The sequence below is a fragment of the Typopeltis vanoorti genome, chromosome 6, assembly GCF_054136105.1.
Source record: "Typopeltis vanoorti isolate ZY-2024b chromosome 6, IOZ_Tvanoo_1.0, whole genome shotgun sequence".
In the NCBI taxonomy this organism is placed as follows: domain Eukaryota; kingdom Metazoa; phylum Arthropoda; class Arachnida; order Uropygi; family Thelyphonidae; genus Typopeltis; species Typopeltis vanoorti.
Window position 1 is genome coordinate 86,252,834 of NC_143554.1, and position 27,200 is coordinate 86,280,033.

The 27,200-nt window shown below is 35.1% G+C and overlaps 1 protein-coding gene across 1 annotated transcript in view; it reads left to right on the forward strand.

Annotated features, from left to right (window-relative positions):
* LOC150105665 (putative ATP-dependent RNA helicase DDX23) overlaps positions 1 to 27,200 on the forward strand; it is a 238,942-nt gene that overhangs the window by 73,093 nt on the left and 138,649 nt on the right. Inside the window, exon 6 of the mRNA XM_090394985.1 lies at positions 25,041 to 25,179. Coding sequence (XP_090251111.1) covers positions 25,041 to 25,179 — 139 coding nt within the window. The remainder of the gene's footprint in view (positions 1 to 25,040; positions 25,180 to 27,200) is intronic.

Consider the following 27,200-nt stretch of genomic DNA (forward strand, 5'->3'; position numbering starts at 1 on the left):
TGGTGGTGGTGGTGGTGGACAGTAGATGCATTGGTGTAGATGATGCAGTGGGTGGATGAGGTTTAGTGGTCTTGACTGAGAGTTGTAGAGTAGGTGCCCTTCTTCGATGAGTCTTGGACTCCCTGGAGGTGTCAAATAATAATAATAATAATAATAATTTTCGACCAAAGGACTTCATCATCTATACTGACTGAGCTACAGAGGCTCAAAAAAAATAAAAATAAATAAAGAAATATATATATATATATATATTTCTTTATTTATACTAGGAGTGCATAGAAGAAAAGAGACAATGGATATCTTCAGACACAAAGCTCAAAATTAAAGAAAGAAAAGAAATAAAGAAAAAATAATACGATATAAGAATAACATTGAGAGAAATATAGACAAATACATAAAGAGATTAAGAAAATGCAAGAGAAGACGAGAGTTTATAGAAAACTACTGAAGAGGCAGAAATTGCTAATAGATGTGGTACTAAAACAGTGTATAATATTATGAGAACAATGACAAGTGTAAAAAGAAGATATTATTAAAGACAAACAAGGAAATAAAATAAACAATAATAAAAAGAAAAGAGAAAGATAGGTAGAATACTTGAAAGAGATGATGAATAGGGAAAAACCTGAAAAAGAAATTCAAATATCAGAAAGAAAACAAAAAATATTAAAAATAGACACCAAAGAAATAAAAGATAAAAAGTGAAATTCAAAACAAAAGAAACTAAAAATCTAAAAGCAGCTGATATAGGTAATATACCAAATTAACTATTAAAAGCTGATAGAAATGTAACAGTGAATATACTCTACTATTTCTTAATCAAATATGAATTCAGGGAGTATGACCAGATGAATGGAATATTGGTTACTAATCAAAATACCAAAAAAAAAAAGAGATTTAAACTGATTACAGTGATTACTGAGGAATATCATTATTAAATACAAGTAAAATACTAACAAGAATAATATTAGAAAGAATAAAAGAAGAAATAGACTAAAAGCTAAGAGAAATACAAGTAGAATTGAGCACTGACAGGTCATGCATAGATCAAATAGCAACACTCATAATAATAATAAAACAGTTAATAGAATAGCAAATAAATCTTTATATCAACTTTGTTGGTTTTGAAAAAGCTTTTAATAGCTTTGACAGAGAAAATGCAACATGGTAGCTAATACAACAGTTAATAGAATGGCAGTCAAATCTTTATATCAATTTTGTGAGTTTTGAAAAGGCAATTTGAAAGCTTCTGACAGAGAAGCAATATGGAAATTAATGTAATATTATGGCATACCATGTAAAACTATCAATAGTTAAGAAAATTTATGTAAAATGCAAATGATACACGATAGAGAACTCATAAAAGTTTGAAATTAAAATGAGTTATACAGAGCTGCATTCTCTCCTCAACAATATTTCTTACTGTTGTAGACTGGGTTATGAGAAATGCCATGAAAAAGTACAAAAGAAATATGGTGGAATGTAATAGAACAGCTATTTGACGAGGATTTTGCAAATTATATGTTTTGTGGCACATACACCAGTGCTTCCCAAACTGTGGGCAGTGGCCCCCTTGGGGGCCGTAGGTTTTGTTTAGGGGGGGCCGTGTGAAATAATGAAAACAAATTTAAAATGTTTTAAGACTAAGTAGATTTTTTTTATTTTAAAAGAAACGTATTTAACTTTTATTAATTCTTTTTTGTTATTTTTTATATTTTAATGGAAAAATGCACACATTGGTGGTGGTTCACAAACTTTTCTTCCTCGTATTTCGGCGCTTAACGAATATTAGTAAATATTGCTTATTCATATGTTTCATTTCAAAGCAGTGGTTAATTGTATTTACTTCGAATGCTCTCCAGGGAAGCTCCAAATCTTCCTGTCCCTTTCATCATGCGCTCAGAATCAGGGACTGTTGATATTGACTTTATATACATATCAAAACTCATTATATATTATCACTGTTATCCGAGCTAGTTTTCTGTTACCAATAAAAGTTTCGCATATACTTCACACATGAAAAAAAGCTTAAACAAGTTCATGTGGGGAGATAGTAACTCGCTTGCAGTGGTAAACAACATGCCCTCCCAAACAGCCACTATACTGCTAAGGCAATAAAAACAAGTACTTTTATTATGCCAGTGAATAAGGTATGAGGAGTCTGTGTAATATATTTCTCAACAAATAGTGCAATTAGAGACTGTTGCAATTAGCAACAGTCCCTGATTACGAACGCGTGATGAAAGGGACAGGAAGATTTGGAGCTTCCCTGGGATAAAAACACACTAATTAATGAATCACATGTCCCCTCATACAGAAACTATGCTGTATAGACTGAAACAAAACCACATGTTGCGTGGGCAAACACAGTATCTAATCAAAAACTATTGTTATTAATTAGGTGTGTATGAGTTCGATTTCCCACGGCAGCAATAAAATTCAACCGAACGTGTTAAAATTCGTAAAATTGTTAAAACTAAGTAATATATATATATATATATAATGAATGTTATAGCAGTTTCACATATGGAATTCGGTTTAAGAGAGTTAGCATTTCAACTCAATTGTCAGCTATGCTTTTATCTTTCGGTTGCGTGATCTTTTGTTAATACCACACCAATCATATGCACGTTTTAATAACCTGCCTTTGCTGTCTGTTTCGTGTTAGGCTTAATTACCGTAAAGGAAGAAAAATCACAAAAGAGAAAAATATTCCTGGTCTGGGGATTCCCTTATTCAGGTAATCTTCACTAATTTCATGTTATCAGTCTGTGGTGTGCCAGTATCGGTAAGTGGTGATATTATTTGATCTATTCTACATTAAAAAATTTAACCCTGAGATGGATAAGTGACTGATAAAAAATAAAAAAAAAATCCCGCGAACAATCAGAAGAAGCAGAAACAGACTAAAAAAAAAAGGACAGTATTTCATATTTTACCAGAACAGCCCGCATCGTCTTCAGAACCAAACGGTAAGAGGCAAAAAATGTAATATATGCATTTGATTTTTGCAATATTCGCTGTGTATGCTTTGTATTGAATATAAATACAATAAATATTATAATAATATATCTCTCTATTACGATTTTTTTTCGAGGGGGCCGTGAAATATTTTAATCTTTGCAAAGGGGGCCCTGACATCCAGAAGTTTGGGAAGCACTGACATACACAACAACATAAGAAGGGATAAAAAAGCTAAATGAAGAAGCCTAGACTGTTTTATTAAGAATAAATAAAATGAAAATAAACAACAAACAAAAAGAAGACATACTACTGAATGGTAAAATTTTAAAAACAGTGGAGAACTTTAATTACCTGAGATCAGGAATAACAGGGAGGAGCAAAGGAAGATATAAAATCTAAGATACAGAAAGCACAAAGAATTTTTAACATGTCAAGGAAAATATGGAGCTCAAAAGGAAATCGGTTTAAAACCAAAATCAGATTATTTAATACAATTATTAAATCATTTCTACTCTTTGCATCTGAAACACTGACAGCAATTAAGTCAAAACTGCAAAGTTTTGTAAACAAATGTTTAAGAAGGATTCTACAAATAAAATGAACAGAAAAGATATCTAATAAAGAACATTGGCAGAAAACTAAACGAAAAACAATTATGTATGACTTCAATCAGAAAATGGAGATGGATAGGACATATCCTAAGAAAACCTGAAAAAATGTGAAACTAAATAAGCATTAGAGTGGAATTTGAAAGGAAAGAGGAAGAGAGGTAGACCAAAGATGAGCTAGCTGAATAGAACAAGAGCTTGGAAAGATTGGAACGAACTGGAAACAAACGAAGAGAAGCACAAAATAGTCAGATGGAGAGGCACTATGGTTGAGGCCTTATGCCCTCAATGGAGTGAAAAGGAATAAGTAAGTAGTCTGTTATCTGTCAGGACTTCATATTGTAAGCAGATTATCTTTCAGTATTCTAAAGCATTAGTTACTGTATTATCAATCTGCTTAGATCTTGGTCTTTCTCTGGGTCTTTTTCCTGCCATCCTGGTAACAAACTCTTGTTTTGCTAACCTTTCCTTGCTCATTTTTCTAAAGTGACCATAAACTTAGATTAGCATTGCCCATCCATTCTTGTATACTAACATTGCTGAATTCTTTTCTAGTATCCTTATTTTTCATGTGATTCCACCATTGATGTTATCCATCCACTTTCCAAATTTTTCTCAGAATTCTCACATCTGTGGGCTCAGTCTTTGATGAGGTGTTTATTTGTAACTAATTTCTCTCTGATTCCACTTGAATTTGTTCATTTAATCCTTTACCATACCAATTTTGCTAATTCTGTTGTCTATTTTCATATTTAACTTGCCATCATTACAAAAAATTATGCCCAAATAGCAGAAATATTTACTTGGTCTATAGGTTCTTCATTTGGGAAGCAGTTGATGTTTTTAATGTTCCTGCCTATTTTCATAGTTTTGATCTATGATATTATGATCCTTTTTATACCAAATTTACACAGCAGAGGTGCTTAAAGGTCAGTGCTGTATAACTCACAGGACACCTCCACATAGCCTTTAAAGGAATGCAAAGAACTGACCAAGGCTTATGACCTGATGTCCAATCCTCGCCTTCTCGTTATGCACCCTGTTAGGTATCTACCTGGATACTGAACGAACGAAGAAGGACTGACAATTTGGGATTTAGCCAACCAAATTGTATTCTTATTGACCTAAACCAAAATATAAAAACGATGGTATAACATGGCAGAATTTCATGCCAGTTGGGGCGTCACCTGGTTAAACAAGACCCATGTTGTTTTTGCCAGGGAATCAGGATAAACTGTGAAAAGTCAGCTACTGGAACAAATACTGAAATACACCCCAACTCAACATCACCAGAGTTCAAGATCGGTACTATCAACATAAGAAGCCTGAATGGCAAAGAAATGGAGCTGGCTGAGGAATTGGATAAGTACCTGATCGACATAATAGGGGTGACTGAAACAAAAAAGATAAAAACTGGTGAGAGCTTTCTAAGCAATACATACAAAATGTCATATTCAGGCAACAACAATCAGGAAAAAGGAGTAGTTATAGTACACAACACTAAATACGAGGCTAATCTTCTTGAATGGCAAGCAATATCAAGTGAGTGATGTGGGCAAATATCAGAATAGGGAACTGGTCAAATGAGACTTATTTGTGCTTATAGTCCACAGAAGGTTCTACTAAGGTGGAAGTGGAGGAATTTTTTGAGGCTTTAGAGAAAGCAACTTACACATTGAAAAAAGGTAAAGTTGGTCCTTGTCGAAGATCTAAATAGCAGAGTAGGAAATGATTGTCAGGCATGCAGAAATAATTTGAGAAAATTTGGAGAAAAGAGCAAATCTAATAATAATAATGGCAAATACCTGTTAGTATTCTGCTGAGGATTTGGACTGGTTATTACTAACACAATGTTCCAGCATAAAAATGTGCACAAATTCACATGGGGAGAAGAGACAAGAAATAAGAAAAAGTCTCATTGACTATGTTATTGTTGATAGTGATGTTTTCTCACTGGTGCAATACACTAGAGTGTACAGAGGATTTGAAACTGGAAGGAAGTGATAACCATTTTGTCTTGAGCAGGATAAAATTGAATTTCATATTGAAAAGAAGAACATGTAAGAAAGTTTTAAAGCGAATAAAAGTTGAGCTGCTCTCAGATGTGAACTGTAGAATAAAATACACAAGCATTATTGAAGGAAAATTAAAGAGTTTGAGAACGGTAACCAAACATTGGAGATTCAGTGGCAAGCTCTGAAGAAAACATTGATTCAGCCAAAGAGGTATGTGGTGAGGTTGTCTGCAAGGACAGAAAAATCCATGGTGGACACAGGAATTTAAAAAGGCAATGAAAAAAAAGAAGGGAGAGTATTAAAAATTCCTGGTTAATAAGTCAGCTTGTGGTCTTAGAGAATATAGAAACAACTGTAAGAATGCTAAACAAAAGTCATGGGAAGACTTTGACAAGAACATAGAAAATAAATATCAGGAAGGTGACAAAATATAGTGGAGGCTGTTGAAAAAAAAGCTCAGAAATGGAGGAAACACTGCTATAAAAGGAATTAGAGATGATAAAAGTGACATGAAAACTGGAGAAAACGATATCCTTGATGTATGGAGTAATTACTTCAAAAATTGCTTAATGAAACAAGCAGTGACAACACATCAGGAAGAAACACTCAACAGGAATGCAATCAAGGAATACATATCCATACTTGAACTAGAAAAAAGCTATCAAAAGCCTGAAATGTGGAAAGGCAGTAGCTGATATTTGACCAGAAATGCTCAAGTATGGAAGTATAAAAGTTTTGCAGTGGCTGCACTGCATAGTTCAGAAGGCCTGGACAGAGGGACAGATTCCAGATGATTGGAGTAGAGCTCTTATAGTAGCCATATACAAAAAGGGAAATAAAACAATGTGAGAATTACAGAGGTATTTTCCTACTGAGTGTTCCTGGTAAGATTTATGGAAGTATATTTGAAAAACGGTTGAGGATTGTGCAAGGGAAACTTGGTGAAGAACAAGCTGGATTCAGACCAAATAGAGGCTCTCATGATCAGATTTTCACTTTATGACAAATAGATGCCATTTGTTCATGCCATGCCATGAACAGATGGCATCAATGGCACTATCATATTAAAAATGAAGATATTAGGAAAGCACTTGATATTGTTAGCACCTAGAAGTGTGTTAGCAGAGCTAATCTCAGGGGTATTGTCACTTAAACAGAATGGAAGAGGAAAGATTACCAAAACAAGTCTTCTCTGCCAGGTTGGCAGGAAAAAGACCCAGAGGAAGACCAAGAAAATGGTGGATTGATATGGTAAAAGGTGCCTTAGAGCAGTGCTTCCCAAACTTCTGGATGTCAGGGGCCCCCTTTGTAAAAATTAAAATATTTCACAGCCCCCTCGAAACAAAATCGTAATAGAGAGATATATTATTATAATATTTATTGTATTTATATTCAATACAAAACATACACAGCGAATATTGCAAAAATCAAATGCATATATTACATTTTTTGCCTCTTACCGTTTGGTTCTGAAGACGATGCGGGCTGTTCTGGTAAAATATGAAATACTGTCCTTTTTTTTTTTGAGTCTGTTTCTGCTTCTTCTGATTGTTCGCAGGATTTTTTTTTAATTTTTTATCAGTCACTTATCCATCTCAGGGTTAAATTTTTTAATGTAGAATAGATCAAATAATATCACCACTTACCGATACTTGCACACCACAGACTGATAACATGAAATTAGTGAATATTACCTGAATAAGGGAATCCCCCGGACCAGGAACATTTTTCTCTTTTGTGACTTTTCTCCCTTTACGGTAATTAAGCCTAACGCGAAATAGACAGCAAAGGCAGGTTATTAAAACGTGCATATGATTGGTGTGGTATTAACAAAAGATCGTGCAACCGAAAGATAAAAGCATAGCTGACAATTGAGTTGAAATACTAAATCTCTTCAACCGAATTCCATATGTGAAACTGCCATAACAATATATATATATATATATATATTACTTAGTTTTAACACTTTTACGAATTTTAACACGTTCGGTTGAATTTTATTGCTGCCTTGGGAAATCGAACTCGCACATATCTAATTAATAAGAATAGTTTTTAGTTAGATACTGTGTTTGCCCATGCAACATGTGGTTTTGTTTCAGTCTATACAGAATAGTTTCTGTATGAGGGGACATGTGATTCATTAATTAGTGTTTTTATCCCAGTTGTCTCTAATTGCACTATTTGAGAAATATATTACACAGACTCCTCTTACCTTATTCACTGGCATAATAAAAGTACTTATTTTTATTGCCTCTGCAGTATGCAGGCTGTTAGGGAGGGCACTGCAAGTGAATTACTATCTCCCCACATGAACTTGTTTAAGCTTTATTTCATGTGTGAAGTATATGCGAAACTTTTATTGGTAACAGAAAACTAGCTCGGATGACAGTGATAATATAAAACAAGTTTTGATATGTATATAAAGTCAATATCAACAGTCCCTGATTCTGAGCGCGTGATGAAAGGGACAGGAAGATTTGGAGCTTCCCTGGAGAGCATTTGAAGTAAATACAATTAACCACTGCTTTGAAATGAAGCATATGAATAAGCAATATTTACTAATATTCATTAAGCGCCGAAATACGCAGAAAGCAAAGTTTGTGAACTAACACCAATGTGTGAATTTTTCCATTAAAATATAGAAAATAACAAAAAAGAAATAATAAATAATAAAAGATAAATACGTTTCGTTTAAAATAAAAAAAAATCTACTTAGTCTTAAAACATTTTAAATTTGTTTTCATTATTTCACGGCCCCCCTCAACAAAACCTACGGCCCCCAAGGGGGCCGCGGCCCACAGTTTGGGAAGCGCTGCCTTAGAGGACAAAAATATAAGATCTGATAATGTTGCAGTCTTGCAGATAACAGATTGATTAGGAGGAAAATTGTTGATAGGAAGTTAATAATGATGTAAGGTTTTCATGTGTTACTATCATAATATCCTGTACACCCCTTGAGTGAGGGTACATGTCAGGAATTTGATGATGATGATTATTTACAACAGTAGTTATTCAATTTAGTTAGAGAATTCTGCAGAATTCCTTAACTGAATTTAGAGAGCTGAGTTGAAAATTTACAATTTTGCTATTAGGCCTTATCCCACATTTCTTCATTTAGATTAAATCCATTTAAATGATGTGGAGATATTGTGTATCATTGCCTCTCACCTGATTTAACATCAGATCTGTACCTCCTTCAACTGCAACTCATATATTGGCTGTCTTGCTCAATATATAATGCCTCATTTACACCATATAATTGTAACATGTTGAAGATGTTTTCTTTTTCACACCTTGTCATATGCCTTTTCAAGATTTATAGAACTTAAATATGTACCTGTCTTAAACTGAAATGTATATGTCTTAAACTGAAAATCTGATCCAGACAACCTCCATTTGGCCTGAACCTGGCTTCTAATTCTCATGGTTTCCTTTTCTTACAATTTTTCTTAGCTTTTTCTCAAATATGTTTGCATAAATCTTACCTAGAACACTCAGTTGGAAAATTCCTCTATAATTCTCACATTCAGTTTTATTTCCTTTTTTTTTTTTAGATTTGTACTATTAGAGCTCTGCTGCTGTCATCTGGAATTCAATCCTCTGATCACACCTTCTGAATTATGCAGTATAGTTCCTATAACAATTTCATGCCTTCATATTTCAGCATTTGTGGTCGAATAGTATATGTTCCAGCTGACTTTCCACATTTCAGGTTTTTGATGTTTTTTTCTACCTCAGAAGTACAAGGGTGGTCTAAAAGGTTCTTGGCCTAACAATGAAAAAACGAATTTATAATTTCAAAATTATTTTTATTTTTCAACATAATCTCCCTTGACTAATACATTTATTCCAGCGATGCTCCAGCACCATTATCCGACCCTGTAGTGGTTCTCAGTAAGATCTGCAAAATACCCTTCTACAGCTGCAATCACCTTTTGATTCGAAGAAAAATGCTGACCAGCGAGGATGAGTTTTAGTTTTGGGAAGAGATAGAAGTCAGAGGGAGCCAAATCTGGGGAATAGGGTGGATGTTCCAACAATTCATAGTACAGATCCCTTAATTTTCCCATTGCCAAAACACTTTTGCGGGTAGGTGCATTGCCCTGATGAAAAATGATTTTTTTTCTTCTACAAACCGGGTCTTTTCTCACGAATTTTTTCGTCTAGTCTGGTTAAAAGATCAGAATAATATTCCCCAATTATTGTTTTACCCTTTTCAAGATAATTAATAAACAAAATGCTTTTAGCCTCCCAAAACACTGATGCCATGACCTTTCCTGCTGATGGAACCAACTTTGTCTTCTTTGGTGCTGAACAACCGGCATCTGTCCACTGTTTTGACTGCTGTTTGGATTCTGGTGGGCAATGGTGAATCCAAGTCACATCCATAGTAATAAATCGATGCACAAAATCAGTTTTATTCTTGTTAAAATGCTCCAAGCACTATTTCAGAGATTTTCATACGAGTGCGTTTTTGATCTGCTGTGAGCAAGCGTGGCACCCATCTTGCGCAAAGCTTTTTCTTTTGCAATTCTTCATGCAAATATATCCTACACGTTCTTTTGAAATGCTTATAGTCTCAGCAATTTCACACACTTTGACTCGCCGGTCATTCAGTACTCTATCATGCACTTGATCAATGATTTCTGGTGTTGTTACACTTTTTTGACGTCCTTCCGTGGATCATCTTCAAGGCTGGTACGACCACGTTTAAACTCAGCAGCCCATTTCTTAATTGTCGAAACGAAGGAGAAGATAAACTTTTATGAACTTTGAATGAATTTTGGCTGACGCCAAAAGAAATTCATTCATTCATAAAAGAAGATTTGACAACCTTCTTTTACAAAGAATTTTACCACTGCACAACACTCAATTTTATCCATTTCAAGGGATATAGACAACAACACTTTTGCTTCAGACAGCTGTATAAAACAGACTACTTGATAGAATGACTTCAATTTCACATGGATGCTTTTGACAGATGTACAAACTTTGAAAAAAAAAAAAAAAAAAAAAAAAAAAACGATAGTGTTGCCATCTATGGTCGAGGCCGAGAACTTTTCAGACCACCCTCATATCAATGCCATCTTAGTATTGAAGTATACTTTTGATTGCATTCTGCTGGAATATTTTTTGCCAGTGTTCTATCACTTTTGCTTCGTTTTGTAATCTTTCAGTGTAATTACTCCAGATATCTGGAATACCTTTATCTTCAGTTTTCATGTCACCTTTATCCTCTGATTCCTTTCACAATAAGCTGTTTCAATCACTTCTAGAACATTTTGCCACATTCCTGATATTGATTCTTTCTATGACTGCCTGTTTAACTTCCTGAGTCCATGATAGAGTTCTGATTTTTCTATTCTTACAGACAACTTTCACTACATGCTTCCCTGGCTGAATCAGTCCATGTAAGTTTGCAAGTGAATTTTCACTCAGTTTGATTCTTTCTTCTAACTCATTCCCCCCCCCCCCCCCCTAAATAATAGTTGTGTATTTGAGTATTCAGTTCATCTTTCACAAGCTGCTTAACTTTGATTCTTTTAATATATTCTTTCTTGCACACTTTTATTTTGTGACTCACTACAAGTAGATTTGCTTGATTGATAATTACCAGGTTTTTAACTCGTATACAATTGATTATTTATACTAGATGTATTTCCTCAACGTGCTTTGCTGTCTAAATGGCTAACAGCATCATCAGGAGGTTGCTTAACATAAAAAAATACCAAAAATGAAATGTTTTCCAGCAGTAGTTAATATCTATCATTTGAAGAGACTGGAATGATAGTTTAATCATAAGTATCGTTATGCATGTTACGAAGGTGGTCTGAAAAGTTCTCTGCCTTGATCGTATATGGCAACACTATCGGCAAGATTTCTTTTTTCTAAGTTGGTACACCTGTCATAAGCATCCATGTGAAATTGCTAGTTATTTAATTTACTTCAAGTAGTTTGTTTTATAAAGCTGTCTGAAGCAAAAGTGTTGTATCTTGAAATAGATAAAATTGAGTATCGTGCGGTTATAAAAAGCTATAGCAGATCAAAAACGCACTCATGAAAATCTCTGAATAGTGCTTGGAGCATTTTAAAAATAATAAGTTTTATTTTGTGTGTTGATTTATTACTATGGATGAGACTTGGATTCACCATTACACACAGAATCCGAACAGTAGTCAAAACAGTGGACAGAAGCCAGTTGTTCAGCTCCAACAAAGACAAAGTCAGTTCCATCTGCAGGAAAGGTCATGGCATTGGCATTTTGGGGATGCTAAAGGCATTTTGTTTATTAATTATCTTGAAAAGGGTAAAACAATAACCGGGAAATATTATTCTGATCTTTTAACCAGACTAGATGAAAAAATTCGTGAGAAAAGACCCGGTTTGCAGAAGAAAAAATCATCTTTCATCAGGACAATGCACCTGCCTACAAAGGTCTTTTGGCAGTGGGAAAATTAAGGGATGTGCACTATGAATTGTTAGCCCATCTATCCTATTCCCCAGATTTGGCTCCCTCTAACTTCTATCTCTTCCCAAAACTAAAACTCTTCCTCTCTGGTCAGTGTTTTTCTTCAGATTAAGAGGTGATTGCAGCTGTAGAGGGGTGTTTTGCAGATCTTACCAAGAACCACTACAGGGACGGGATAATGGTGCTGGAGCATTGCAGAAATAAATGTATTAGTCTTAAGGGGTCCACGCGGTTAGCCTAGTGGCTGTGTGCTTCGCAACCATATTCCTGGGGAAGGAGTGTCCTGGGTTCGATTCCGGTCGGAGACATGAGGAGCTCAAGGATCTTCCTCAGCCATAGCCAAGTTAGCTAGTTTTGGACATGGGCAGGTGTTTTTCCCCAAGTTTAGATGGGATTTTTTCATCCTGCAAGCAGACAAACCGGCCCCGTGAATACACACGGACTACAGGCACGAATACCTCCATTAGGGATGCAGCAGAGAAGTGGCGTGCCGACTGCATTATTTCACCGTGACTCCTCATTAGGAGGAGACCCAACCCGTAACAGATGGAAGGGAGAGATAGATAGTCATAAGGGATATTATGTTGAAAAATAAAAAGAATTTAGAAATTATAAATCTGTATTTTCATTGTTAGGCTGAGAACTTTTCAGATCACCCTCGTACTTGAAAACCTATTTCTTCTGGATATTACATGCCTCTTTCAACATTGCCTAAAATCTTCATTCATCATTTGGAAAGGAAAATTTTATTATCAAATATTGATCTTGCAATGAGCTCACCTCTATCACCTCTGATCAGTAATTTATACATGGTAAAATTTGCAGAATCAGCTATAGAACAGACAACCTTAAAACCTTATGTATAGCAGAGATATGTGCATGACATCTTTATCATCTGGAGGAATTTCTATATTTTCTGAATAATTGTTGTCCAAAAATAAAATTCATATTAGAAGTAGAAAAGAATCCTTATAGACAAAAACATTGATGGAGGATTATCATTAGAAGTCTGTAGGAAAGAAACCCACATAGGTAGGTATCTACAAGCAAGCTCATTCCATCACCCTCAACAAAAATCATCATCATCATCATCAAATTCCTGCCATGTACCCTCAAGGGGTGTACAGGATATGACAGTACTACATGAAAAAATTACATCATTACTAACTTCCTATCTACAATTTTCCTCCAAATCAGTCTGTTACTTGTCAAGACTCCAACATTATCAGATCTTATATTTCTATCGTCTAAGGCACTTTGTACCGTATCAATCCACCTATATCTTGGTCTTCCTCTGGGTCGTTTTCCTGCCAACCTGGCAGAGAACACTTGTTTTGCTAATCTTTCCTCTCCCATTCTATTTAAGTGACCATACCATCTGAGATTAGCTCTGCTAACACATTCCTGGATGCTGACAATGTCAAGTTCTTTCCTAATATCCTCATTTTTAATATGATATTGCCATTGATACCATCTGTTCACGCCTCTAATCTTTCTCAGGACTCTCATATATGCGGTCTCTAGTCTTTGGTCAAGTGTTTTACTTCTGACCCAGCTCTCAGATCCATAAGTTAAAATTGGTTTGAACACAGTCTTGTATACAACTAATTTAGTGTTCCGACTAATTTCTTTCTTATTCCATATGAATTTATTCAATTGACTTCCCACGATACCAGCTTTGCTGATTCTGTTGTCTATTTCTATATTTAGTTTACCATCTTCAGTAAAAATTGTGCCTAAGTAGCTGAAATGTTTTACTTGTTCCACAGGTTCTCCATTCACAACACAGTTGACATTTTCAATGATTCTGCCTATTTTCATTGTCTTTGTCTTTTTATTGCTGACCTTCATACCATATCTATTACAACAGCTATTCAATTTAGTCAGAGAATCTTGCAGACTTGTAGTGGATTTATTTAGAAGTATAACATCATCCGCATAAAGCAAAGAGCTGACATTAACATCTCCAATTTTGATATCAGGTTTAATACCACATTCCTTCATAATGTGATCCATATAGATAATAAATAACAGAGGGGATAATGTACATCCTTGTCTCACACCAGATTTAACATTAAACCATCTTCCTGTACTTCCTTCAATTCTAACTGCTGACTCACAACTCAAATAAAGACTAAGTATTGCTTGATATAATGCCCCATTGACACCATATAACTGCAGCGTATTGAATAGCTTCTCTCTTGGCACCTTGTCATATGCCTTTTCCAAATCGACAAAACTTAAATACAGATCTTTGTTATATTCCCATGCTTTCTCGACTATTTGTCGTAAAGTGAAGATCTGATCCTGACAGCCTCTATTTGGCCTGAATCCAGCTTGTTCTTCACCAAGCTTTTCATCCACAATTCTTCTCAACCGTTTCTCAAGTATACTTGCATAGGTCTTGCCAGGAACACTCAGTAGGGAAATACCTCTGTAATTCTCACATTCAGTTTTATTTCCCTTTTTATATATGGGTACTGTGAGAGCTCTACTCCAATCATCGGGAATTCGTCCCTCTGTCCAGGCTTTCTGAACTATGCAGTGCAGCCACTGTAAGACTCTTATACCACCATACTTCAGCATTTCTGGTCTAATATCATCTACTCCTGCTGCCTTTCCACATTTCAAGCCTTTGATGGCTTTTTCTACTTCAAGTATGGATATGTATTCCTGACTGCATGCCTGGTCAGTGTTTGTGCTGTCATCACTGCTTGTTTCATTTAGCAGTTTTTCAAAGTAATTACTCCATACTTCAAGGATATCTTTTTCTCCTGTTTTCATTTCACCTTTATCATCTCTAATTCCTTTTACAGCACTCTTTCCTCCATTCCAAAGCTTCTTCAACAACCTCCAGAATATTTTGCCTCCTTCTTGATATTTATTTTCTATATTCTTGCCAAAGTCCTCCCATGACTTTTGTTTAGCTAGTTTTACACACTGTTTAGCTTTCTTACATTTGTCTCTGTATTCTGTAAGAGTAAAAGCTGACTTATTTGACAGGAACTTTTGATATGCTTTCTTCTTTTCCTTCACTGCCTCTTTAACTTCCTGTGTCCACCAGGGAGTTCTGATTTTTTTATCTTTGCACACAACCTCACCACATGCCTCTCTGGCAGAATCAATCAATGTTTCCTTCAGAGTTTGCCACTGAATCTCCAAGGTTTGATTCCTGTTCTCAAACTCTTTCATTTTCTTTTCAATAATATTTCTGTATTTTAGTCTACAGTTTACATCTGAGAGCTGCTCAACTTTTATTTGCTTTAAAACTTTCTTACATGTTATTCTTTTCAATATGAAATTCAATTTTATCCTGCTCAAGACTAAATAGTGATCACTTCCAATTTCAAATCCTCTGTACACTCTGGTGTCCTGCACCAGGGAGAAAACATCACTATCAACAATAACATAGTCAATGAGACTTTTCTTATTCCTAGCCTCTTCTCTCCATGTGAATTTGTGCACATTTTTATGTTGGAACATGGTGTTAGTAATAACCAGTCCATGTCCTGAGCAGAAATCCAACAGATATTTGCCATTATTATTAGCTTTGCTCTTTTCTCCAAATTTTTCCAAAATATTCCCAAAATATCCCAAAATTCAACAAAAAAATTCAACAAAAATCAGGTGTGATTAAAACCTTGAAAAGTACAATTTAAATATATTAAAAAATGATAAAGTCAAACAGAAACATCCAAAATGGATACTCAAAAAAGGTACTGAAGAAACTTTTGTTTTCTGACAAACTATCCTATGATAGCCCAGAAATTAATTACAAATGCACGGTATCTCTTCCATACACTGGCAATGCATCAAGAAAAATAGCCAAAATATTAAAGGCAGTCAACATCAGAATGCCCTTCAAACCAGTCAATACCTTATGAAGCTTTCTATGCTCTCCTAAAGAAAGTTCCATTTTATAAACATCTGGGTGTATATGAGATTGTGTGCTCTTGTGGAAAGATATATCTAGGTCAGGCTGGGAGAAGTTTCAAAATCCTCAACAAAGAACATGTAGGTGATGTTGAAAACAAATGGGTAGAAAAAAAGTGACTCATAGCATACATCCTCAAAGAACATCACCAATAAATATGGCAAGCATCCTCCATGCCCTACTTAGAGGAGAATTACTTTGACAGATTGTTCAAGAGGTCCTCTGAGGTCATTTGCTCAAAAGACATACTAAATAGAAATCAAGAAATGATCCTTCATTCCTTGATTTCTATTTAGAAATGAAGTCAAATGATTATTCGACATCTGGGAGTTATTAATTAACATGTGTAACATTAAGGAATATGTTAGCAGAGCTAATCTCAGGTGGTATGGTCACTTACACAGAATGGGAGAGGAAAGATTAGCAAAACAAGCATTCTCTGCCAGTTTGGCAGAAAAAAGTCCCAGAGGAAGACCAAGATATAGGTGGATTGATACAGTAAAAAGTGCCTTAGAAGAGAGAAATATAAGATCTGACCATGTTGGAGTCTTGACAGGTAACAGATTGATTTGGAGGAAAATTGTAGATGGGAAGTTAGTAATGATGTAAATTTTTTCATGTAGTACTATCATATCCTGTACACCCCTTGAAGGTACATGTCAGGAATTTGATGATGAACATTATAACCCTCCCCTATGCCAGCAAGCACATACAGAGTTTACACAACAATGAAGAGACTGCATGTAATATGCATAATGATACTCATGATTAAACTATCATTCCAGTCTTTTCAACTTATAGATATATTAACTGCTGTTGGAAAACGTTTAATTTTTGTCATTTTCTATTTATGTTAAGCAATCTCCTGATGATACTGTTAGCTATCTAGAGGAAAATGTAGAGGAAATACATCTAGTATAAATACACAATTGTATACAAGTTAAAAACCTGGTAATTTCTTGCACACAACTAAGGCTATGATTCCAGTGTACTGGAATCATAGCCTAAGTGAGGAGACAGTTTTTGTGGTGATTCCATGATCAGGGATATTCTAGATGAATGCATGACAGAATGTTGCTTTTCTAGTTAGTGATGCTATTAGAATGCAGGAGAGAAAGTGCAACAGTTAATAATTTGGCAGGTACATTTGTAATTAATTTGAATCAAAAGGTGACGAGTATGCAGTGCTCAAGAATAGAGCTACTGAAAGAAGAAAAAAAGAAGAGTGAGAGAACAAATTGAGAAGTAAATTGAGCACATGAATTGAAAAGGGGTCATTATTGCAAATAATTGATTCAATGCAAAGCTTTGTAAGAGGAATGGTGTGAGGTTTTTAGATATGGCACAAATTTGATGGAGGAGAGGACTTGTATATAACTGTGGATCATCCTTGATTTAGTTTGGAATTAGATGTTTGGAGAAAGTTTTGTTCAGTAAGAAAATGGAAGTGCAGAATCAAGGAAACTAAGGCGGTATGAGGACTCCAACATCTCCATTGGAGATGTATGTGAATATGCACTCTGGAGATAGAGTGTGAGAAATCAAAGAATACTGAATTGTAGCTATCAAGCTGTCTTCAAGGCAGACAGCTTGAGGATGGCAATGTATTTGAATATCTGGTGTGAGATAAAAGGCAACTAGACAAAATATATAGTTAGTTGCTGCTATATATTAGAGAGCAAAGAGAGGTGTAGATCAGAGTTTTTTCAAACTTTGCTCTGTGGAGCCCATCAGCTTTGCCATAGTTATTTCAGACTCTTTGAGGCAATTTTAGAATATTCTTTGTTTTTCAAACTGAAAATAGCATTTTCAGTTTGAAAAATTAATAATATTAGTTAATTAATAATAAAGTTCATAATATTAGTAATTAGGATTGCCAATTTTTTTGAAATCTGAATGAAATCTGGCTGTGCCATTTACCAAAAGGCACAGCCAGAACATGTGATGTTTTCTGTTTGTTTTATAGTTCATAGATGGCATCATTGCATGTAGTAACTAGTATGCAATAATGGCATCTATAGACTTATAAAATTGCCATCTAAAAAACTTGTAACATTTAACTGAATCATTATTGAATGTTCGTAATATTAGTGTAAAAAAAATTATGAGGACTCCAACATGCATTTTTTTCTAGTGCAAGGATTCCTTCAGTCTAAAAAGTTTGGGAACCCCTGGTGTAGATGATATGCATGAACCAACAGGGCAAGGAATCATTATGGGGATTATAGCCATTGTGTTATAGATTTTAAGGAGAAAAAACACTTGGAAGAAAATGGAATTTATACAGCTACTGAGAGATTATTACCTAAAACAGCATAATTATCTAAATTAGAGACAAAATAGTTACCTAAGGTAATCACTGTCTCTGATTGGGAAGAGTGATTCTGCAGTCCTGATCTGGGAGGTGGTTGGATGTATGTAGAATTTTCATTTGAGAAAGAGTATGTGTATAATTACATAGCTGGGAATTATGAAAAACTTAGGGGACATCTTGGAGGCGTTTGGAAATAATGCAGTGACTGATGTGAAAGGGAAATCTCAATGTGAATACATCCATGAGGAAATTGGATAGGACTTCAGCTTGTTATGAGAAAATGCTAGAAAAATGGCATTGTTTCTAATTAGACTACTTGGGTGGGCTGAAAAGTTCTCAGCCTAACAATGAAAAAAACGAATTTATAATTTCAAAATTATTTTTATTTTTCAACATAATCTCCCTTAAGACTAATACATTTATTCCAGCGATGCTGCTGCACCATTATCCCGTCCCTGTAGTGGTTCTTAGTAAGATCAGCAAAATACTCCTCTACTGCTGCAATCACCTCTTGATTTGAAGAAAAACGCTGACCAGCAAGGAAGATTTTTAGCTTTGGGAAGAGATAGAAGTCATAGAGAGCCAAATCTGGGGAATAGGGTAGATGTTCCGACAATTCATAGTGCAGATCCCTTAATTTTCCCATTGCCAAAACACCTTTGTGGGCAGGTGGATTGTCCTGATGAAAGAAGATTTTTTCTTCTGCAAACTGGGTCTTTTCTTATGAATTTTTTTGTCTGATCTGGTTAAAAGATCAGAACAATATTCCCCGATTATTGTTTTACCCTTTTCAAGATAATTAATAAACAAAATGCCTTTAGCATCCCAAAACACCGATGCCATGACTTTGTCTTCTTTGGCACTGAAATAGCCAGCTTCAGTCCACTGTTTTGACTGCTGTTTGGATTCTGTGTGTAATGGTGAATCCAAGTCTCATCCATAGTAATAAATCAATGCACAAAATCAGTTTTATTCTTGTTAAAACGCTCCAAGCAATGTTCAGAGATTTTCGTGCGAGTGTGGCACCCATCTTGCGCAGAGCTTTTTCATTTGTAATTCTTCATGCAAAATACATCCTATACGTTCTTTTGAAATGCCTCTAGTCTCAGCAATTTCACGTACTTTGACTCGCTGGTCATCCAGTACCATATCGTGCACTTGATCAATGAATTCTGGTGTGTGTGTTTTTACACTTTTTTGTCGTCCTTCACATGGATCATTTTCAAGACTTGTACGGCCACTTTTAAACTCGGCAGCCCATTTCTTAATTGTCAAATGAAGGAGAAGAGTGGCCATAAACTTTTATGAACTTCGAATGAATTTTTTTGCCGTTAAACCTTCTTTTACAAAGAATTTTATAACCGCACAATACTCAATTTTATCCATTTCAAGGGCTACAGACAACACTTTTGCTTCAGACAGCTGTATAATATAAACTACTTGATAGAATGACTTGCAATTTCACATGGATGCTTAAGACAGATTTACTAACTTAGAAAAAAAAAATCTTGCCGATAGTGTTGCCATATATGGTCAAGGCCGAGAACTTTTCAGACCATCCACGTATTTAAGTCTCAGCATTTGGTAAGGCTTAAGAGTGGAAAGAGGACATGATAGTTACATGAAGAAATCTCCATTACAGATGCAGCAAATATTAGACCAGTTAGTATTTCAGGAATAGTGGTTAAGATATTAAAAAAAGATGATTAAGTATAGAATCCAGGAATGGATGGATAGGAATATGATACTTAATGGAAGAATACCACGGTATTGTGAAAGGGGTGGTCTTAGTAATTTCATAATTCGTATAATCAAGTGATATTTCAGATAGATAAGGGAAATGGCTCCACTGTGCTGCTAAACTTTACAAAGGCATTGGAGAAGATATCCCTGAACCCTGTTACATAAGTGGAGAAAATGGGGTTAGACAAAAATACTAGTGATATGGATAAGGCAGCGATTAATGAACAGACTTCAGAGTGTGGTATATGGAGGACTTGAATCAAGGAGAAGGTGATGATTTGAGGAAGAATATAAAGTTGTTTGCCTATGATACTTAACTGGCAGTAGCAATAGTTAATAAATATCGTATAGAGATTGTTGTAAAGTTTTTTGGCTTGGTAACAAAGCAGATGTCTGCATGGTTAGCCTAGTGACTTTGCGCTTCGCAACCATGACTGGGGAAGGAGTGTCCCAGGTTCAATTCCCATCGAAGACGTGAGGAATTTGATGATCTTCCTCAGGCATAGCCAAGTTAGCCGGTCTTAGGCATGGGCAGTAGGGGTTTTTTTCATCCCGCAAGCAGGCAAACTGTCCCCGTGAACATACGCCTCTACAGCCAAAAAATACCCCCCTCCCCAGTGGCAGACAGGTCGGTTGGGAATGATACTAACAAGTAGTCGCATCTAAGTAACACGCGGACCCTGCATAGGAAGCGGGAATAATGCGTAGTGAAAGAAGAAGAAGAACAAAGCAAATTAAATTTGAAAAATTCTTCTTAAATCCTTGACTCAAGTGTAAGAAAAAAATGTTTGCATAAAAAGTATCTTTGCATGCAAACGTTTTTATCTTTATAACCAGGCTGCTTATATATAGAAACTGATGATTCACATCATTTGCCTCAGTATACTATAATGCAAAAACATTATTGGAAGGGCCACTGCCTATGCCAGTTTTAAACTTTATTGAGGTCTAGTTGTGATGGCAGCCATACCCTGGAAGATATCATCATCATCATCATCATCATCAAATTCCTGCCATGTACCCTCAAGGGGTGTACAGGATATGACAGTACTACATGAAAAAATTACATCATTACTAATTTCCTATCTACAATTTTCCTCCAAATCAGTCTGTTACTTGTCAAGACTCCAACATTATCAGATCTTATATTTCTATCGTCTAAGGCACTTTGTACCGTATCAATCCACCTATATCTTGGTCTTCCTCTGGGTCGTTTTCCTGCCAACCTGGCAGAGAACACTTGTTTTGCTAATCTTTCCTCTCCCATTCTATTTAAGTGACCATACCATCTGAGATTAGCTCTGCTAACGCATTCCTGGATGCTGACAATGTCAAGTTCTTTCCTAATATCCTCATTTTTAATATGATATTGCCATTGATGCCATCTGTTCACGCCTCTAATCTTTCTCAGGACTCTCATATCTGCGGTTTCTAGTCTTTGGTCAAGTGTTTTACTTCTGACCCAGCTCTCAGATCCATAAGTTAAAATTGGTTTGAACACAGTCTTGTATACAGCTAATTTAGTGTTCCGACTAATTTCTTTCTTATTCCATATGAATTTATTCAATTGACTTCCCACGATACCAGCTTTGCTGATTCTGTTGTCTATTTCTATATTTAGTTTACCATCTTCAGTAAAAATTGTGCCTAAGTAGCTGAAATGTTTTACTTGTTCCACAGGTTCTCCATTCACAACACAGTTGACATTTTCAATGATTCTGCCTATTTTCATTGTCTTTGTCTTTTTATTGCTGACCTTCATACCATATCTATTACAACAGCTATTCAATTTAGTCAGAGAATCTTGCAGACTTGTAGCGAATTTATTTAGAAGTATAACATCATCCGCATAAAGCAAAGAGCTGACATTAACATCTCCAATTTTGATATCAGGTTTAATACCACATTCCTTCATAATGTGATCCATATAGATAATGAATAACAGAGGGGATAATGTACATCCTTGTCTCACACCAGATTTAACATTAAACCATCTTCCTGTACTTCCTTCAATTCTAACTGCTGACTCACAACTCAAATAAAGACTAAGTATTGCTTGATATAATGCCCCATTGACACCATATAACTGCAGCGTATTGAATAGCTTCTCTCTTGGCACCTTGTCATATGCCTTTTCCAAATCGACAAAACTTAAATACAGATCTTTGTTATATTCCCATGCTTTCTCGACTATTTGTCGTAAAGTGAAGATCTGATCCTGACAGCCTCTATTTGGCCTGAATCCAGCTTGTTCTTCACCAAGCTTTTCTTCCACAATTCTTCTCAACCGTTTCTCAAGTATACTTGCATAGATCTTGCCAGGAACACTCAGTAGGGAAATACCTCTGTAATTCTCACATTCAGTTTTATTTCCCTTTTTATATATGGGTACTATGAGAGCTCTACTCCAATCATCGGGAATTCGTCCCTCTGTCCAGGCTTTCTGAACTATGCAGTGCAGCCACTGTAAGACTCTTATACCACCATACTTCAGCATTTCTGGTCGAATATCATCTACTCCTGCTGCCTTTCCACATTTCAAGCCTTTGATGGCTTTTTCTACTTCAAGTATGGATATGTATTCCTGACTGCATGCCTGGTCAGTGTTTTTTATCACTGTGCTGTCATCACTGCTTGTTTCATTTAGCAGTTTTTCAAAGTAATTACTCCATACTTCAAGGATATCTTTTTCTCCTGTTTTCATTTCACCTTTATCATCTCTAATTCCTTTTACAGCACTCTTTCCTCCATTCCTAAGCTTCTTCAACAACCTCCAGAATATTTTGCCACCTTCTTGATATTTATTTTCTATATTCTTGCCAAAGTCCTCCCATGACTTTTGTTTAGCTAGTTTTACACACTGTTTAGCTTTCTTACATTTGTCTCTGTATTCTGTAAGAGTAAAAGCTGACTTATTTGACAGGAACTTTTGATATGCTTTCTTCTTTTCCTTCACTGCCTCTTTAACTTCCTGTGTCCACCAGGGAGTTCTGATTTTTTTATCTTTGCACACAACCTCACCACATGCCTCTCTGGCAGAATCAATCAATGTTTCCTTCAGAGTTTGCCACTGAATCTCCAAGGTTTGATTCCTGTTCTCAAACTCTTTCATTTTCTTTTCAATAATATTTCTGTATTTTAGTCTACAGTTTAAATCTGAGAGCTGCTCAACTTTTATTCGCTTTAAAACTTTCTTACATGTTATTCTTTTCAATATGAAATTCAATTTTATCCTGCTCAAGACTAAATAATGATCACTTCCAATTTCAAATCCTCTGTACACTCTGGTGTCCTGCACCAGGGAGAAAACATCACTATCAACAATAACATAGTCAATGAGACTTTTCTTATTCCTAGCCTCTTCTCTCCATGTGAATTTGTGCACATTTTTATGTTGGATGATGGTGTTAGTTATAACCAGTCCATGTCCTGAGCAGAAATCCAACAGATATTTGCCATTATTATTAGCTTTGCTCTTTTCTCCAAATTTTCCCAAAATATTTTTGTATGTCTCACAATCATTTCCTACTCTACTATTTAGATCCCCAACAAGGACCAACTTTTCCTTTTTCATTGTGTCAGTTGCTTTTTCTAAAGCCTCAAAAAATTCTCCCACTTCTACCTTAGTAGAACCTTCTGTGGGACCATAGGCACAAATAAGTCTCATTGTCCAGTTCCCCATTCTCATATTTGCCCACATTACTCTACTTGAGACTGACTGCCATTCAAGAAGATTAGCCTCGTATTTTGTGTTGAATACTATGGCTACTCCTTCTTTACCTTGATTGTTATTGCCTGAATATAACATTTTGTATTTATTGCTCAGAAAGATCTCACCAGTTTTGGTCTTTTTTGTTTCAGTCACCCCTATTATGTCGATCTGGTACTTATCTAATTCCTCAGCTAGCTCCATTTCTTTGCCATTCAGGCTTCTTACGTTGATAGTACCGATCTTTAACTCTGGTGATGTTGAGTTGGGGTTTGTTTTCAGATTTGTTCCAGTAGCTGACTTTTCGCTGTTCGCCCTGGTTCCCTGGCGAAAACAACGGGGGCCTTGTTTAACCGGGCGACGCCCCAGCCGGCATGAAATTTTGTCATGTTGTACCATCATTTTTTATTTTGGTTTAACCAATAAGAATACAATTTGGTCGGCTAAATCCCAAATTGCCAGCCCATCCTCGTTCGTTCAGTATCAAAGTAGATACCCAACAGGGTGCACCACGAGAAGGTGAGGATTGGACATTAGGTCAGAAGCCCTGGTCGGTTCTCCGCATTCCTTTAAAGGCTATGTGGAGGTCTCCTCTCAGTTATACAGCTTTGACCCTTAAGGAAGATATCAAACTTTATTTAATGTAGAAGTTATTTTTTTCATATACAAGTAGTAAAAAGGTGTATCGTCTTATTATTAAAATACTCTGGATCAGAGATAGTAACAAAGTAAACAAAGTTAATTAAAATTGACAAATTATATGCCTGTTTAATCCTGTACCCAAGTATAAGCAATAATGGTAATGTAATGCAAAAACGTTATCAGAAAAGAAAGGCTAATCTTGGAAGAGTAACTATTCTGGTACAGTGGATTGATTAAACCTGTTGGTCATTTATTTCTTTGTCAGATCTGCAAAGAAATTTTTTGTGTTAAGGATGATTATTGGGCATTTTGGCTTGCCCATTGTGGGCTGTTGACAGTAAGTTTTTTAAATTGTCTATTCAGTGCATTTTTTTTTTTTTTTTTTGAGCAGTTTTTGCTAAGATATTTGTTTATTGTAGTCTGCCACTAGGTGATAGACCATAATAGGCTTGGGATATTATTGAGCCTTGAATGAAGATGCTGAAATAGAATATGAATGAAATCAAATTATATAATTTGTTATATGTGATACGAGAAAAAATTCTGGCATTATCAGAAGTTTAATGTTTTTGACATGAAATAGCTAAATAAAACTAAATAAATTATATAAGCCACACTGATTATTATAAATTTTCTTTCTAGCCTGTTTTTTTGACAAAAGAACAAAGAATTGCCGAAGCTTTGAAAAGAAGACAAGAACAGGTGGATGAACAACGACGACGGTTAGATGAAGACAGGAAATTACGGATGAATTTTTTTGAAGAAGCTAAGAAGTTGCAAGGTAAAATTTATATTGATAACTTTTTTTATGAATTAAGAAATTGCTTAAGAATTTTTATTTAAATATCTACTTCTTTCAAAATTAGGTTATAATCCTGTTTTTGCACCTAAAGGATATACTGTTATACTTTTTCTAAGCCTTCCCTTATCTCTTTTTTTTTTCTTCTTTAGGATCGTATTTCTTTTGGTAATCTTTTATATGATGTATGTGTTCTTTTCAGTTCTCTCTTTATGTTCATTTATTTTATCATTATTAGAATTTTTTGTACTCCATTTGTGTTTTCGTTATTTCATGTTCTATCCATTATTGTGCATCCTTTAAATTACAAGAAATTTGATTTCACTGCTTGTATTCTTACTTGATTCATCCCCCCCCCCCACCTTTTCTAATTCATATAATATTGTTGCTATTGCTAATAAAATTATGTTTCCTTACTTGTTTTGCCTTTTGTTGTTTATTTTATAGCATCACATATTGCTTGTAAGGGATGTAATTTATTATCTATATAGCAAATGTTATATTATAGCCTAAATATTAATAATGCTATTTGTTCTAAAGTTTTATTATTATGGCACAGGCACCTCCATGGAGTCCTAAGGCTCATTATGAGAGACCCAAATTATCACACACTATTAACAGATAAAGCACTCACAGCTGACTCAGGCAATCCATTCTCCCACTCTCAAAAAAATTCAAAAAAAATTCAAAGTTCTCATGCCCTTGCTAACCAACTCTTACCCAACTTCCAGGGATGTCCTCTTGTTCTTCCCTTGTTTGCAAAATGCTCAAACATTTCCTCTGCATCAATCCTATAAAAGCCTCTAAATGTTTCTATCATACCTCCCCCTCCTTTTTTATTTATTTATTTATTTTTTATATCAATCAACCTTTGCAATCCCAAAACTAAAGTCTATTTTCATAGGTAGCATTCCACAGACCATTCACCAAATTAGTTACTTGTCTCTGGATCCTCTTCACCACTTCCTCATCCCCAAGAAACCCAGGTGACCAGATCTGAGCATAGTATCTAGATGTGGTTGTATCAAGGCTTTATAAAGAGGAACGACAACTCCCTTATCTCTGCTTGTGTTCTTCAATAATCAAGTAATCCTATGAGTTATCCTGACTATCCTTTCTTTCATGCATACACAGTGATCAGAATTAACAATAGCAATTTGCTATAACATTTGAATTAACAATAACAATTAGCTATAACAGTTTGCTCTAATCAACAAGCTCTTAAACAAGAATTAAAGATTATTAGCAACACATTTATAAATAATGGCTATAGCAAAAATACTATTAATAAAGTTCTTCATAAAACTTCATCAAAAAAAATATAGATTACAGTAAAACCATAGCCATCCCATACATTAAAGGGTTATCAGAAAAAAACAATAGAATCCTATACCATTATAATCTCAATGGCAGTTTTAAACCACCTATAAAATTAAAAAAACATATTCAACTCCTCTAAGGATCCTCTCCTCCCATTGGTGCATCCTGGAGTTTATTGCACCTGTAACTTACCTTATATTGGTGAAACTAGACGTACAATCCCTATACGTAAAAAAAAAAAAAAAAAAAAAAAAAAAAAAAAAGTATGAAAGAAAATTTAATAAAGCCTGTGAAATTCTGATTAACCACCCTAATCTCAACAATAATGGTGGCATAAAAATTCCAAGAAGTTGGATGGTACATATTCAGCCTACTTAATATCTAGCATACTTTAGTACTTGAAGCAATTTTCAGCTTTTATTGGAAACTATTCCATACGAATTAGGGGAAATTTATATGTATACTCACATTTATATATATATATATATATATATATACAGGGTGTTCGGGATAAATTTGACGGTTTCTTAAGGAAAAAGAAAATCTTCTTTGTATCTATTAAATTTAATGAATTGACAAAAAAACATTACAGGCAGAGTTAATTACAATACTATCAACAAGATTTACTCAAAATAACCACCATTAGCATCGATCACAGCTTCAATTCTGCTTCGGAACCTCGA